Consider the following 16,998-nt stretch of genomic DNA (forward strand, 5'->3'; position numbering starts at 1 on the left):
TATATATATATATATATATATATATATATATATATATATATATATATATGAAAAACAAGACAAAGACCCACTCAAATCTCTCAGTTGTGAATTTAGGGAATAACCAATTGGCTCTCACCTAATCGGTTAAATCCAGTTGGCTGGGATTATATTAATAAATCGACTCCTCAAATACTCTTCTTGCTGAAGAGAGCTGCATAAAGCATCCTGAAAGGCTACACAAGGTAAACCCTTTGCTGTTTCAAACCCTTCCTGGAGTTCCTCCACATTTGTAAAGACATTCACCAATAGTCCATCTCAGTAATGCATCTTTCTGTCTGTGCTGTCGCTGATGATTCGCCAACAAGTGATGAAACTGGTCCAGCAGCTGAGGGGGTGTGTCGCAATTGGATTCTCATGTACTATTTTAAGCACCTTTGGCAGTGTACACCTTTCTACCTATTTGTGGAGAAGCACCTTTGGCAGCGATTACAGCTTTGAATCTTCTTGGGTATGTCTGTATCAGCTTTGCACATTTGGATCTTGGGATATTCTCCCATTCTACCTTGCAGATTTGCTGAAGCTCTGTCAGGTTGGATGGGAAGTGTTGGTGAACAGTAATCTTCAAGTCCTTCCACAGATTCTCAATGTGATTCATGTCTGGGCTTTGGCTGGGCCACTCAACGACTTTCACGTTCTTATTCTGAAGCCATTCTAGTGTTGTTTTGGCTGTATGTTTAGTGTCATTGTCCTGTTGGAATTTAAATCTTCACCGCAGTCTAAGGTCTTTTGAACTCTGAAGCAGGTTCTCCTCAAGGATTTGCCTGTATTTGGCTCCATTTGTTGTTCCCTCCATCCTCTATCGCCCAGTCCCTGATGCCGAAAAGCATCTCCATAGCATGATGCTGCCACCACCATGCTTCACGATAGGGTTGGTGTTAGATGGGTGATGATCTGTGCATGGTTTCTGCCAGATGTAGCGCTTTGCATTCAGACCAAAGAGTTCATTTTTCATCTCATCAGACCATAGAATAATTTGCCTCATGCTCTCAGTCTTTCACGTGCCTTTTTACAAACTCCAGGCATGCTGCCATGTGTCATGTGTGGCTAGTCTCCAATAAAGCCTAGATTTGTGAAGTACTGCAGATACTGTTGTCCTTCTGGCAGGTTCTCTCATCTCAGCCAAGGTACCCTGTAGTTCTGTCAGTGTTCATTCGGTTCTTGCTCACCTTCCTGACCAAGGTCCTTCTTACCCGGTTGCTCAGCAGGGTCGTACGGCCAGTTCAAGGAAGAGTCTGGGTATTTTCATGTTCTTTCCATTTCCTCATAATTGAGCTCACTGTGCTCTTAGGAACTTTCAAAAATCTATAAATAGTTTTATACCCTTCCCCAGATCGAGGCCTCCTCACAATTCTATCTCACAGCTCTATGTACAGTTCCTTGGACTCCATGGTGGAGTTTCAGCTTTGAAATGCACCGTCAATTGTGGGAACTTGTATAGAAAAGTGTGTTCCTTTCTAAATCATGTCCAATCAAATTAATTGGTCACAGCTGGACTCCAATCATGTTGTTCAGACATTTCAAGGATGATCAAAGGAAATTGGATGCACCTGAGCTCAATTTGGAGTGTCGTAGCAAAGGGGTTGAATACTTATTGACTCAAGACATTTTAGCTTTTCATTTTTAATTAATTGGGAGAGATTTCAAAAAAAAAATTCCACTCTGTCATTATGGGGTATGTTGTTTAGATCAGTGACAAAAAAAAGTCAATTTAATCAATTTTAAATTCAGGCTGTAACAACAAAATGTGAAAAAGTCAAGGGGTGTGAATACTTTCTGAAGGCACTATCCAATGTTTGTGTGTGTAAAAGTTGGACATGTCTGCAGGTGGATGAGGCTCTTAAAGTGAGTGAGAACTGCAGCCCCTTGCCATGCCTCACCCCCTGGTTGTCCCGCGTGCGGTGGAGTGGAGAATCCACCTGAAGGAGGGCAGTTCAGCCGGCCATGAATTGGGAAGACCCGTGGTGAATATGGAAGGCCTTAGAGTGCCATTTGTGTGACTCCCTCTGGCAGCATGTACAGCAAAAGCAGCTTTTTTGTTACTGGGGGATTTGAAGTCAATAGAGGGGCCCAAAGCAATCATTGATTTGGCAACTTTATTTGCCCTGTGGGCACACATACACTGATACAGCCCCATCATCACATTATAGAACCTCCCCGCTGCGGAGTCGAGGCCACTCCTGCAGGTAATTGTGAAGCCATTGTCTTGCCAAGATGATTGGTGATATGATATGAAAATGGTAATTTGTGTGCTGTGTATATGGGATGTTCTATTTGGTCACATGCAACCTCATATGTGCTCTGGAGGAAAGATAACTCGATAAATTTCGAGGTAGATTTCACTTTGGGTATTTGGGCTGAGTTGACAGCTGGAGCAGGTGACATTCGCTGTGGACACGATCAATAAATGGGATTTAAGGTAGACTTGCATTGATGTGTTTTGTGTTTTGCCATCTTCTCTCCAAGTTGCAAGAGTATAGAAGACCATATGGTGGCAGAAGAAAATTGAGGAATACTTACCCGTAGAGGAATTTTATATTTTAGGACATGTTTAGAATTTTATGTTTATGTAGATAGGACATCTGGCTTAATATGGATTCGAGGGACGGCACACACATTGATGAATCACAGTGCCTAGCCCACGAAACACCCTGATGACAGGTTTTAGCTTGGTCAGGATTTGAACACAGGCGAAACAGCCAAGAGATGATTGTGTGGAGGCCTACCTCTTGTCCATCCCTTGACAGGCTATGGAAAGGGAAAGTTTTTCTTTTCAATTGAATGCAACAGGAAAGAAGAAATTTAGAAAGAACAGGGAAGGAATAAAATAAGGGCTGCATTAAAATTGAGAGGAGCCATAAGTGAAGGGGATATTTGTTTCCAACTCTTAATTCATTTTAATAGAAGAAAATGTGCCACTGAAAACGTGCATGTGCCTGTAATCCTTCAGATGTATTGAAAACATGCATGTGTGTGTATATATATATATATATATATATATATATATATATATATATATATATATATATATATATATATATATATATATATATATATATATATATATATAGACTCACCGTCATCTCTCACCTGTGAATGGAGGGAATAGACAATCAGCTCTCACCTAATCAACCAAACCCAGGTGGCTCCGATTATATAAATAATTCACCCCTCCCACACTCCTTTGCCGAAGAAGTTGCATAAAGCAACCCAAGAAGACCCACACAAGGTAAGTGCTGTACTGTTTCCAACTCTTCTCAGAGTTACACAACAACTATAAAGACGTTCACACAAAGTACACACATGATATTCCCAATGCTACACATCCTCTCAGCGATCGGACCGGTTTTATCACTTATTAGTGAATCAAAAGCAATAGTGTTGACAGCAATGCATACCAACGAGGCTTCTAAGCATGTACCATGTGCAAATGTCAAAAGCAGTCAATATATAAATAAAGACCCACCAACATCTTTCACCTGTGAATGGAGGGAATAGCTGTGCTATCGTCTTCTTTGCATTGCATTGGGATTGGGAGAAGCATTGGGATTCTCATGTGTGTACTGTGTGTGAATGTTTTCGTAGTTGTTGAGGAACTCTGGGAAGGGTTCGAAACAGCATAGCATTTAACTTGTGTAGGTATTCTTGAGTTGCTTTATGCAACTTCTTTGGCTTGAGGAGTGTAGGAGGGGTCAAATATATATATATATATATATATATATATATATATATATATATATATACATATATATATATATATATATATATATATATATATATATATATATATATATATATATTTGTCTATTTTATTAATTTGTTCTCCATATTCTCACACTAAAGATTTGTTGAGGGGAGTGGAAGGCAGTGTGAGGGGAAAGCAGGCAGCATAAGGGTGAGGGGAGGGAGAGGGAAGGCAGTTTAATGGGAGGGTAGGCAGCATACCTGCAGTGTATTACCGGGGTGAAAAAAGACGCCCAAAACGGCGACGTTTTCTTTTTAACCGCAGTGTTCTAAGTAAAACCAGGTGGGAGCATTTCAAAATTAAAACCCATGCTATCTACCTGGCAAAGGCCCCAACCAACCCATATACGTTCCTCCAACCAGCTTACATGCAGGCATGCACAAACCCCACCACGTCCGACCTCTGTCTACGTACCTCTTCATTTTCAGACACTGCTGACTATTAATGTATTGCAGCAACTATTAGTGTATTTACATTAATATTTTGTCATGAAAGCAGATCGCAAAATACGGTAAAAAATAAAACTGCGTACATAATTGCCGAAAAAAAACGGACCCTGTCAACTCTACCATCATAGATTGTAAAAGCAGGTTGGAGAGCACAGAATTGTGCCAAATGAAGTTCCCCTTTCTGTACATTCTTTAATCTTTTCTTCACTAAATATAATTGGCTGAACAGTAGAAAAAGTAAGTTTCATGTGTTTCCTTAAATAAATACACTTGGTGATAGAAATTGCTAATTTGTTTAAATTTTTAGATTTCACTCTACATTTCAACACTTATTTTGTTCACCAGATCCGATTCTCAAATGAGATATAATAATTTGATTGTATACTTTATTTATTTTGTGAGAGTAGACAGTGTTTCTGAATCAAGGCATGTTTGAATAGGCCGAACAAAATGCCGAATTAAGACCCCTGCAAGCCGAAAGAGCGCTGACCATGGCTGAGCCTTGATAAAGGATAATTAAATAATGCCATTAATTATCTTCAAAAGGCGTGTTTTAATTAACCCAAACACCAAATTTTCATTCATGCACTTCCTTGGAGTTTCCTTAGTGTGCATGCAAAGTTTCAGGTTGTTGGTTTCACTGTTTTGGAGTTATGGAGGATACACACACACACACACACACACGCACACACACACACACACACACACACACACACACACACACACACACACACACACACACACACACACACACACACACACACACACACACACACACACACCACCATCTCAAAAAGATAGGCCTATATTCTGGAGACTATTAGAATTAGCAAAAATTCAAATTGGCTGAATGTTTTTTTTGTTTTTTTTGTATACCTTGTCGACGCTCGTATGAGAGCTAACGCACAACGAACAGCAAGGGGGGCATGCGACAAGTGGGGTGGGAGTGGGAAAGACAAAACAGTGGGGAACAGAGACATTAGATCCATGGAAGGGAGAGGGATGGGGTGGGGAACATGGGGAATACAAGATGGATATTACAGGGACTTTCAGGAAGGAAAGCAGGGAATTTGAAGAAGGTGTGTTTGGGGTGGATTAACGGGGGTAGAAAAGATCGAGGATTTTGATGGGGGATGATAATAGGTAGTGGTGAACTGCAGTTTTGAAGACCTGGTGGGAAGAATGGGATTGAACAGAGTGAGGGAGTTTATTCCAAAGGTGGGGGAAAAAAAGGAATGAAAGAGTGAAGATGAGCAGTGATTCGTGATTTTGGTAGTTTTACCAGAAGGAGTTTGCTGGCGGACCTTGAGCACCCTGCGGAAATATGGTGGGGACAAATCGCAAACAGAGCAGGGGAGGGGGGGTGAGACCCGGGAGGAGACAGTAGAAGACAGAAAGACTACCGACCAGCCTGCGGTGAGAGAGTGAGAGGCCCAAAGACTCAGCCTCATCGCGGGAGATGCCAATGATCCATAATGCCTTGGTTTCCACAGCGTGAAGCCGAGAAAGGTGAGAGGCAGGAGCACCAGCCCAGAGGGGAGAGCAGTACTCCATCAGGCTGTGGACGAAAGCTTTGTATGTGGTCAGGAGCTCAGGTGGGCGGCGAATGGCTTTGGAAGCCAGGTTGGAAATGTGGCTTTCTCAGGAAATATCATGGCAGATAGTGAGACCCAGAAGCTGGAATGAAAGGACTTCTTCCAGAGGATTGTTGAGAAAGTACATGGGGGGGGGGGTGGTGGGTTTCCAAACGGTCCTTTCGGAGAGACATAGTGAAAGTGTGAGATTTGTCAGGATTGAAAGACGTTCCACGTGTTGGACCAGTTTGTGATTTTATCCAGATCTGCAGTGAGCGAAGAAGCTGCTGCTTGCCAGTCTGAGGGATTCCAGATGCTACGGCAGAGGGTGTATTCATCAGCAAAGTGATAAGGAGGATTTTCCAGAGAGTCCGAGAGATCATTGATGAAAACCAAAAAAGGAACAGGGCCCAGAACGCTGCTTTGAGGAACTCCAACCTAAACAGGAAGAGGGGATGAAAGAACTCCATTTAGGGCCACACATTGACTGTGACAGGAGAGGAAGTCTATGAGCCATGAGTGGAGATTGCCTTGGATTCCATAGGAGGAGAGTTTGGTGGTGACAGACCGTGTCAAAAGCATGCGATATATCTCGGGATATGACTGATTTAAGTCCGGCATTGAGGACTTCCATCAATTGTTGGGAGATCAGAAGCAGCATATCCGAATTTTGCAATTCTATTTATTTATTTATTTATTTATTTGTTTATTGGAACTATCACTTAAGACTGCATAGTTAAGAAATGCTAAATTAACCCTGCATCCATTTACTGTTGCTAATTTTCTGTGCATTGAAATTGGCTTGAGTCAACTCGGAGCTGTCAATGACTCGCAATGAGGATAGATATATGAAGATGAAATTTAATATGAACATTTATTTCTCTGCAAAAAGGAAAAATGATTCTGGGTCAATTTGTCGATTTCTTTGGGTGGATTCCACATAGTTGTGGTACCAAAAAATACAAAGAAAGTCGACACAGGTGGTGGCTAACAGGAACATCCTCCCCTTCTAACCTAAACGCAATCACCCAATTCTCAAGCACACTTACTCTCCATGACACCAACCTTTCGATATCATTGCAGTGTTAAATTTTAACTAGCCTCAGTGATGTAATGGTTAGAGGGTCCACTCTTTGTCTGAGAGATTGGCAGTTCGAATCTTGGCTGACTCATGCCAAAGACTTTAAAATGGTACGTGCCGCTTCCTTGGGGACACTCGGCTTTCAAAAAAGGATAAAACAACCATAAGTTGGAAGTAATAGTGCAGGATTTGATGGGCCGAATGGCCTCCTTCTGTGTTGACCTTCCGTGGAAGGAAACTCGTATTTAACCTCACTCACACCACAAACCCAGTTAAACATCCAAACAATGGGAAGGAGGAAGCGAACAGCAGAGGAGTTAACGTGAGAAAAGGAAGGATGTCAACAATCACAACTTAAGGATAATTTTTGTAATTTTTTAATATATTCTAAGGGGAACAGGGGGTGAGTGCATCCATGTGAGGGTTGCGTTAACACAAACTATATGTTGATGCTTGATAACACACAACTCAGAGAATCAATATCTCAAAATTGCTAGTAGCACAACATGCACAGAACACACAGAGATCAACCAATTAAATCATGTCTACCTTCAATTTCTCCACACGTCCTTGTACTTCTCTATCTCTCTTGCTTCTCAGTACATATGCAGTTGAATTGTCAACCCGTCCAATGTCTCTGTTGCTGCCACCTTCCCAGGAAGAGTATTCCATATATTAATCCATCCATTGGGACCATACTCTGCAGAGCATTGGTGCTGCCAAAGCAGTCTCCTTGGCTATTGGACATAATCCTGGACGGGTCGCCACTCTGACAGAGGATACCAGCATGCTGGTACTCATTTTTTTCCAACCTCGGAAGGATGACAGGTAGAGTCAACCTCACCTGGTATTAATTCAACAGCTAAGTGAGATTTGAACTCAGGATCCTAGGATCCCAAGCCCACCACGCTAACCATTAATCCAACACCAGGCATAAAGTATTAATGACTGTATAAAATACCATTTGTCACTGTATTAACTCTCGTCTTATTTATAGTTTCAATCAACCTTCCCTCTCTCCCTGGCTCTATCACTGTCTATCTTGGTATAAAAAAACACCAAATCATTCATGCCTGCTTCTATTTTATGAAAGCTCTGAGTTATTCTAAATATTTAATTAACGCAACCTCATAATCACCTCGTTTCTCATTTAAAAAGTGCAGTCTCCCTCAGCTGATCCTCATAACTTGGTGAATCTCACTCATCCTGAAATCAATGTGGTATGCACACTTTCAATGGCAGCCATGTCCTTCCTCAAATATGGCAAGCAAAATTTAATGCGGAAAGAGAGATGAGGTCTCATCATTCTTTGAAAGTGCAGCATCTTTTCAATATCATTGCAATGTTAAATTTCATGTCTGTACGTCCATTTTCATAGTGATTCATCCAAGTCGACTTCAACCAATTTGAATGTGCAGTAAAAAGCATAATTGAATGTACGCAAGTTTTAATTGGCACATGCTATTGAGTAGAAGTGATATTTACAACGATTTTAAAAAATGCCTGGTCTATTATAATTTGAGGTATTATAATTGGGAACCTTATTATTATTATTGAATTTGAATTGCAGATTATTATAAATATTGAGACTCCTTTGTAGTAATTTCCTGTCTGAGAAAATGGTTATTTAAGTGGATGTATAGAAGTAGCTGTTTTGAGTGATGCATATCCTTTCTTTACACAGAGTATACTGATGGAATTTTCACAAGGTATACTTTAATTTCATCTAACCTGACGACATACCATGCAGCTCATATGTCTGCTCACCAACAAGCAAAATAAACACAAATTTTTCTTGATCTCTGCATTGCACACGTGAGCAAGCACTTCCATGCAATTGAACTTGTAAGTATGTCTCACAATTAACAAACATTAAATATAACTGCCCATGGTAAACCAAATATAACACATTCAAAACATGTCTTGAATTTCCATTGTCGCGATTACTTCTCTGCAAAACATCACATCGAACCGGAACAATCTCGTTTTTCTTCCATAAATAAAACCACACATCAGACATGATGTATCCATTGGATTTCACAAAGATGCTCTTGGTGGGATGAATATATGTGCTAAATGCTCTGTGTCGAAGTTCATTTTTCAATTCGTATTGTCACCTCGTATTCAGCCCCAAAATGGAAAAATGTTTATACAATGCAGCAATCACTGCAAAGTTTCAGTAACGATTCTACTGTTTACCTTTATTTACTCAAAAAGTTACGAATAATGGACCTCGTATGGCCTATATTTGTACAAATTTATTATATATACAATCACTACACCTGCAAATGTATATATTAAACACATAAATTTGTATAATTGTGTACATACACAAATACACATAAAAGAAAGGCTGCAGAGGTTGAGTTGATCTCGTATCATATGGCAGATGTTGATTTTTATAAGTTCATGTGCTTCTCAGAGTTCATCTTTCGCAACTTAGGAGGCAAATTGTCTTCATGGCGCACACATTGCGCGGCACTGTTCATGCGCTGCAGCTTTTTTTGCTGCTCCACTGCTAAAGCGCTGAATGCAAATGGATTTGGCTTGCCTGGGGGGAGTTGTACCTCCTCTGCCAGAGTGGAATTGTGCCCAGGCACTGAGCTGATGCGTTGCAGTTTGGATGGTAGATCGCTTATGCTGCTGCTTATCTTATCTGTTGTCATGGAGCTCATGCGGAGCAGTTTCTTTGGCAACTCCTCACGGCTTGTATTCATTCTGAGGAGCTTTGGTGGCAGTCTATTCAATATGTCACTAAAACTATCCAGAGCCTCACATGAAGGCTTGCACTCCTGAGGCATTCCATTGATGGATGGAGAAGAAAGTGGTGAAGAAAGCTTTAGTGACTCTTCCAACTCTTGCACACTGTAGGGTGGAGTGGTGACTTCGAAGGTAGTGTGAAACTGTGAATAGTCTATGCGGAAAAAGCCTTCCTCCAGTGACATGACTGGCAAAAACCGATGGCCCCAGAGAACCTCATCCTCAGTGTAGGAGGTTCTTGCCTGGCACGTCATGCCTGCACAATGGAAAGCACTTTCATCAGATCTCTTCCAAGAGCAGTTATTTTAAAGAAATCTTTTTTTTTTTTAATGAGTGTTTTAAAAAATCTGACAATTTCATGTTCAAGGATATATATATATATATATATATATATATATATATATATATATATATATATATATATATATATATATATATATATATATGTGCACATTTTTGTCTGATAACTCGCTTTATCAATTTGCTTGTGTTACTCTTATAAATGCACTGCTGGTGGAACCCCAGGAAGATCAACATCTTCGTTCTATACAAAAAAAATTCAGTTCTATCGTCCTGCCATAAGTTGATTATCTCAACAGCATAAAAAAGGATTTTCATATGTGAGAGCTAGCATTACAGACAAATAATATGCAATACTATCTTTCGAAAATAACATACAACAATTCAACTGAAATGATGTAGGAGATGCTTCAATATTAAATGAGTCATTTGCTTTGGAAAGAAAGTCACATGAGAACCTAAATACAGTGTTGGAGATCGTGAAAGAATCAACTAACATAATCTATCAACAAAAACATCCTCCATGCACTAGTAAAACAAATTGTTGTATTTTGCTTCCTTTCTGCAACTATATAATTCAGCCAATTACACTGATAAGATTTGCTACTCCTAAAAGTAATCAAGAATGAAATATTTAGCACAATAATCCTGCAAAATTAATGTGACCATCTGGTCATTCTTAGGCAAGGATGGAATAAGCTTTTAGTGAAACAATAAGAAGCCATTGAATGTGGGTGAATTGTCTTTTCGCAAATTGTTCATGTGGAATAAACTTGTGAATAAAGCGAGGTTGAGATGGATGAATCGAATAGTTAAAGATGTGGATGTAAAGTTGAGAGGATGGAGTGTGAATATCATCTCAAGAGTACAAATGCATTTAATATAACTTTTCATCAGTTTATTTTCCATTTATCTTTATGGGATAAGGTGCAATGATTACAAGCAGAAAAGAAAATCGCTAAGGTCAGGTATGGGAGCATGTGCCAGAACAGCGCGTCGCTGCGTCCACTTTCCGCCGGTACTCCAGGGGCCTCCGTCTGGCCATCCCCCAGGCAGATACCAGGCCCATCCCCATCTCCTTGAGATGATAGTCAACCTGCTGCAACCACGAGGCACGTGGTCGGCCCACTGGCCTCCTCCACTCATGAAACTCCCTCGCTGAGAGAATCTGGTGAGCAGGATCAGCATCAGGAAAACGAGCCACATGTCCATACAGCTGCAACTGACGCTCACAGACTATGCAGGTAACAAATCTCATCTGAGTCTCTCTCAACAACCGCTCGTTGGACACAAAATCCGACCAGCGATAGCCAAGGATTCTCCGAAGAGACCTGGTACCAAAGGAATTAAGTCTCCGTCTCAGATCCTTGGTCAGAGTCCAAGTCTCACATCCATAGAGCAAGACTGGAAGTACCAAGGACCTGAAGACTCGGACTTTCATCTTCCCACACAGGTACCGGCAGCGCCACACCCCATGATCCAGTGAATCCATGACTCCCCAGGCCCGAACCAGACGTCTATTGACCTCTGACTCGCAGCCAGCAGAGACATGAATATCACTGCCTAGGTAAGTGAATCTCTCCACGACCTCAACATCCTCACCACAAACAGACACAGACAGGACAGCAGCATCCAAGATGTCACCGAAAGCCTGGATCTTAGTTTTGACCCAAGAAACCCATAATCCCAGCGGCTCCGACTCCTCTTTCAGCACCTCGAGGGCCCCCAAAACGATATCTAAAGTCTCTGCAAAGATGACTGCATCATCTGCAAAATCAAGGTCCAAGATCTTGACTTTCCCAAACGATGCACCGCAACTTGATCTCTCCGACATCCTCCCTAAAATCCAGTCCATACAAGTGCTGAAAAGTGTGGGGGCCAGTACACACCCCTGACGAACTCCAGTAACAACTGGAAATAAATCAGAGGTGGTACCACCACACTTTACAGCACTCTCAGTACCAGAGTAGAGTTCAGACATCAGATCGACCAGTTTTGGTGGCACCACACGAAGACCAAGAATCCTCCAGAGGGCATCCCGATTCACTGAATCGAACGCTTTACAGAGATCAACATAGGCTGCAAGCAGCCCCTGCCGAAACTCTCGTCTGCATTCGGTGAGGACACGAAGTGCAAGGATACGGTCAATCGTTGACATCTTTGGTGTAAAGCCTGACTGCTCTGGATGCTGGTGCTCAAGCAGATGGTGGCTAACCCTATCAAGAATTATCCGAGCAAAGACCTTGCCCGGCACTGAGAGCAGCGTCACCCCTCGGTAGTTGTTGCAGTCTTGGCGATCACCCTTCCCTTTCCAGAGAGGGACAACAAGGCCCCTCTTCCAATCAGTTGGGATGATGCCTGTGTTCCAGGCAGAGCACAAAACTGCATGCAATGACATGAGTGCAGCATTTCCACCAGCCTTGAGAAGTTCAGCATGGATGCCACAGATCCCAGGAGCTTTGCCCCGTTTCAACTGGTTCACCGCAGCCCGTGTTTCCACAAGCGAAGGTGGACCACAGTTGATTCGAGGGTCAGCAACAGGGATTGTAACACCCTTGAAGTCCAACTCAACAGCTGGGGGATCAGCCTGGTGCAACCGCTCAAAGTAACCGGCCCAGCGGGCCTTCACTTAAGACTTCTCTGTCAAGAGCCTACCACTCTCTGCTCTAACTGTAGTGCTCCGAGGGATGGGCTTGGATGAACGCAATGCGCGAATTCCCCTGTAAGCGGGACGAGAATCACCTGTCCACAGGTGATGCTCTACCCCCTCACATATTCCTCGCACATCGGCCTCCTTGTCCACCCTCAGTGCACGTACAGTTTTACGCCTCAGCTCCCCGAACAGCTCAGCTCTGCCATTCAGCCTGGCCCTGCGACTCTGGTCAATGGTATCCAGTGTCCTTTGAGAGACAAAATTCTTCTTTGCCCTGTGGTGAGTTCCAAGACATCCACCGGCAACATCAAGGACGGTGGTCTTGAAGGCACTCCACAACTCTTCAGGACCCCCCAAAGCACCCAGACCCCCCAAGTGTCCACTCAGCCTGTTCGCAAACTCCTCAGCTACTCTCTCATCCCTGAGCTTGGCAACATCCAGCCTAGACTGGGATGGTACCATTCTCCAGGACTTAAGGTGCAGCTTTAGAGTTACTACAACAAGCCTGTGGTCAGTATTGAGGAACTGAGCACTCCGGTAGACCCTGCAGTTCTGGATCATCCTCCAACGACCGTCAATGAGGACATGGTCAATCTCCTTTCCACACCGCCAGCGTTGGAATACCAAGTCCAGCGATGAGCTTGTGGGCGTTGAAACCATGAACCAGCCACCCTAAGTCCATGACTTCTTGCAAAGTCAAGGAACTTAGTGCTATTCTGATTCATAGTTCCTGACTCTTGGGGACCAACACACACCTCATAACCATCCCTATCAGTTCCAATCGATGCATTGAAATCCCCCAAGATGAGAAGTGTATCTCGTCTGGGGCACTGATCAACCACAGACTCGAGCGTGGTGTAGAATGCATCCTTCACGGTGAGATCACTCGCCTCAGTCGGAGCATAAACAGAGACCAGGGAAATGACACCTATGGAGTGACGAATCCTTAATCTAATAATACGCTCGTTGACCGGTGTTACCTCAATTATCATTGGGGTCAGCTTATTGGATACAGCTACAGCAACTCCTTGGGTATGGTAACCATCAGAGCGACCAGAGCAATAGTCGGTGTAACCACCCACCATTATCTCGCCGCAATCCGGTCTCCGAACCTCAGAGAGAACTGCAATCCCGATGTCCAAACGCTTGAGCTCAGATGATAACATTGACAGGTGATCATCCTCTCTTAGGGATAGGACATTCCAGGCACCCACCCGAAGGGACCGCCTCAGGTTAACCCAAGGAGACCGCCGTCTGGTGGACGACACCTCAGCACCACTCCGACACACTCTCCCGCAATCTGACCCAGGGATGTTACCCCGTGGTTTCCCTCCTATCATCAAAGATTGGGGGTCCCGAAGGCTTTGCCCCAATCCCATCATCCGGTGAGCTGCCCTGCGAAGGGAAGCTGCACAGGAGGTACTCCCACGGAGTGGGTTTTCAGATTTTTTTGCGTTTTTGCGTTTTGCGGAATGAAGGGTTTTACGGTGGCCGGAGTGCAAATCCTGCCACCAACCTCCTAATAAGAAGTGACCCAACTGCAGGAGGACGTCCGCAGACACAGTTGGGCACTAGATATGGATGGCCGTTGGCTCACAAGGGGCTCCTCCGCCCTTTGACAGGTTTTGTTTTTAATCCTGCTGGGTGTCCATATCCAAACACCCTCGTCAGCAGAAAACCTGGTGGGGGAGACGCTTTAGTCGCCGACAACCCAACAACCCAAAATCGCTAAAGGAAGTTCAAAAGCATAGCCTGCAACAGAGTAAAGCATCATGATGTGAAATTATCATATTTTTGAGACATTCATTTATCATTCCTGGAAGGATTGGCTGGAAAGTATAAATAAAACAAGAAATGGTCATAAAAATTCCCTTTTCAATGTGCCACTCATGTCGTTCTCTTAACTTTGGGATACGATGCTCTTGAGCCTGATGATTATATTTATGGAAGATTAATTATTGTGTATAGACTCAGTAAGGAATATGCTTTTTTGCACATATTGTTCACACATGGCATGTCAATCTGACAAACCAAAAATAAAAACACCACGTTTTATAACATTGCCATTCTAATCAACAGAGATACAGATGACATACTGCTTACCTATATGTATTTCAAGTTGTACCAATTTTACCATGACCAATAATTCACGTCATTTTTTATGGCCATGTACAATGCAATAATAGTCACAGTTGATGTTCCCATTGTAGTATGCTGAAAACAGCTGTTTGGGTTGTATAAGTTAGATGGAGGTGATGAAGTCTTTTGAGGATTCCATTTCATGTTTGTGCTCTACTGGAGAGCTTCATCACGTGTGTGTAAATTTTAACATCTATTATCACACTGCTGGTGAGAGACTGCTATATAAGACGGCAAAACATAACAGTGAAAATAAAGGTCAGAATCACAAGAGTTCTTATATTATATCAATGACATTGATAAATATATTGTTATTGTGAACAATAATGAAGGTTCTACTTTTCAAACTCAAAATCTGACTTAAAATCCTGACAGACATTAAGTGCAGGAATAGGGCAGAATATATCAAATTAAGAAATTATGTCATGGCGACTAAAATGGTAAAAAATTGTCAAATGTCAGATCCAGCCATAAAAATGTCAGTGCAACCCAGTTGGCAAAAAGACTTCGAGGACAACCAAGGTGTAACAGCATGTTAAAAGGTACGATGAACTTAGGTTCAAGGTGAGGTCAAGTCATTAATAGGTGAACATTACCTAATTTGCAATCTTCTTCCCTGTTTTCCTATATAAAGGGGCTGTCACACCTTGACGTTTTAGCCAGCGTATGGCAACGTATCAAAATGTATGTAAAACGCTGGCGTACGCTGAACTATTGCTGTTTTTTTTTTTAAAGTTTTTGGCATATTCATAACGAGTTGGACGTATACATAATGTATTAGTAATGTACACAGAACGTTTCGATAACTTATAGATAACTTGTACCAACGAATGCTTAGCATGTTGTCGGCATTCACAACGTATGCCCAACGATAGTCTAATGTATGCATAGCGTGGCAGCGTATCGCCGACGATCACCGACGATCACGTGGCGTAGCCTATTAAAAGGCTGCCGCTCGACGATTCAAATCATAACCGCACTAGACATCGAAGTGTCAAGGCCCTGTCACACCTTGACGTTTTAGCCAGCGTATGCCGACGTATGAAAAATTTGCCGAATACGCTGGCACACGTCCAATAAGTTATGGGTAAGTTTTGTATACGTTAAGAGCACGCTGAAGCACGCTGGCATACGTCGTAGTACACCGAGCACATCGACAAATTTTAAGTATGCTCAAAAATTTTCGACATATGCCAGCGTATGACTCGCACGTTCCGCATATGCTGGCCATAAGTTGTAGGCATGTTACGCGATCGTTGACACACGTCGACACACGTTACTTGTAAGTTACTCATAAGTCCAAACACGTCAAGGTAATGTTTAGCGTACCCGAAACTGATTTCTAAACTATTAGTAGCGTGCTTTGAACCAATGTGTAACGTATCTGCAACGCACATTGACGTATGTAGACGTATTTGATTGACGTCTTCCGGACGACCACAGAACTTACTGAATGTGTTTCTAACTTACAGCTACCATATAATGGCGTATTGGCAGCGTTTAGGGGAATGGGTATATAAAAATGGGCTTCACAGGAGGAACCCGTCAGTGTTTCAGACTCCATGGTGAGTACATGTCCATGTCAGTAGTATCAGTAGTAGTAGTCGGTGAGCATGGCATTAGTAGTAGTAGGTCCATGTCAGTAGTAGTAGGTGAGCATGATGGGGAGGGTGTGGGTGATGATGGATCCTCCTTGCGTCCGCGTCCACGGTCACGGCCAGGAGACTTCTTTGCAGCATTCTTCGAAGTTTTCTTTGGCTTTTAAATTTTTTTTAAATGTTTTTCTACGCTGAACTATTGATGTTTTTTAAAGTTTTTGGCGTATTCCTAACGAGTTGGACAAATGCATAACGTATTAGTAATGTACACAGAACATTTCGATAACTTATAGATAACTTGTACTAATGAATGCTTAGCGTGTTGTCGGCATTCACAACATATGCATAGCGTGCGGCAGCGTATCGTCGACGATCACGTGGTGTAGGCTATTAATAGGCTGCCGCTCAACGATTTAAATTGTAACCGCACTAGAAATCGAAGTGTCAACATCACCGTCATGCCGAAGAAAAAAAAATGGAGTCTGGAACACTGACGGGTTCCTCCTGTGAAGCCCATTTTTATATACCAATTCCCCTAAACGCTGCCAATACGCTATTATATGGTAGCTGTAAGTTAGAAACACATTCAGTAAGTTCTGTGGTCGTCTGGAAGACGTCAATCAAATACGTCTACATACGTCAATGTGCGTTGGAGATACG

At 42.5% G+C, this 16,998-nt stretch overlaps 1 protein-coding gene across 1 annotated transcript in view; it reads right to left on the reverse strand.

Annotated features, from left to right (window-relative positions):
- Positions 1-7,249: 7,249 nt before the first annotated feature.
- The window catches only part of KCNJ3 (potassium inwardly rectifying channel subfamily J member 3), a 116,994-nt gene continuing 107,245 nt past the window's right edge, over positions 7,250-16,998 (reverse strand). Inside the window, exon 3 of the mRNA XM_085873788.1 lies at positions 7,250-9,904. Within this exon, the coding sequence (XP_085729914.1) occupies positions 9,288-9,904 (617 nt within the window). The 3' untranslated portion in view covers positions 7,250-9,287. The remainder of the gene's footprint in view (positions 9,905-16,998) is intronic.

This window comes from Eptatretus burgeri, chromosome 3 (assembly GCF_056783735.1).
Source record: "Eptatretus burgeri isolate ZD-2024b chromosome 3, Ebu_testis_v1, whole genome shotgun sequence".
Classification (NCBI taxonomy): domain Eukaryota; kingdom Metazoa; phylum Chordata; class Myxini; order Myxiniformes; family Myxinidae; genus Eptatretus; species Eptatretus burgeri.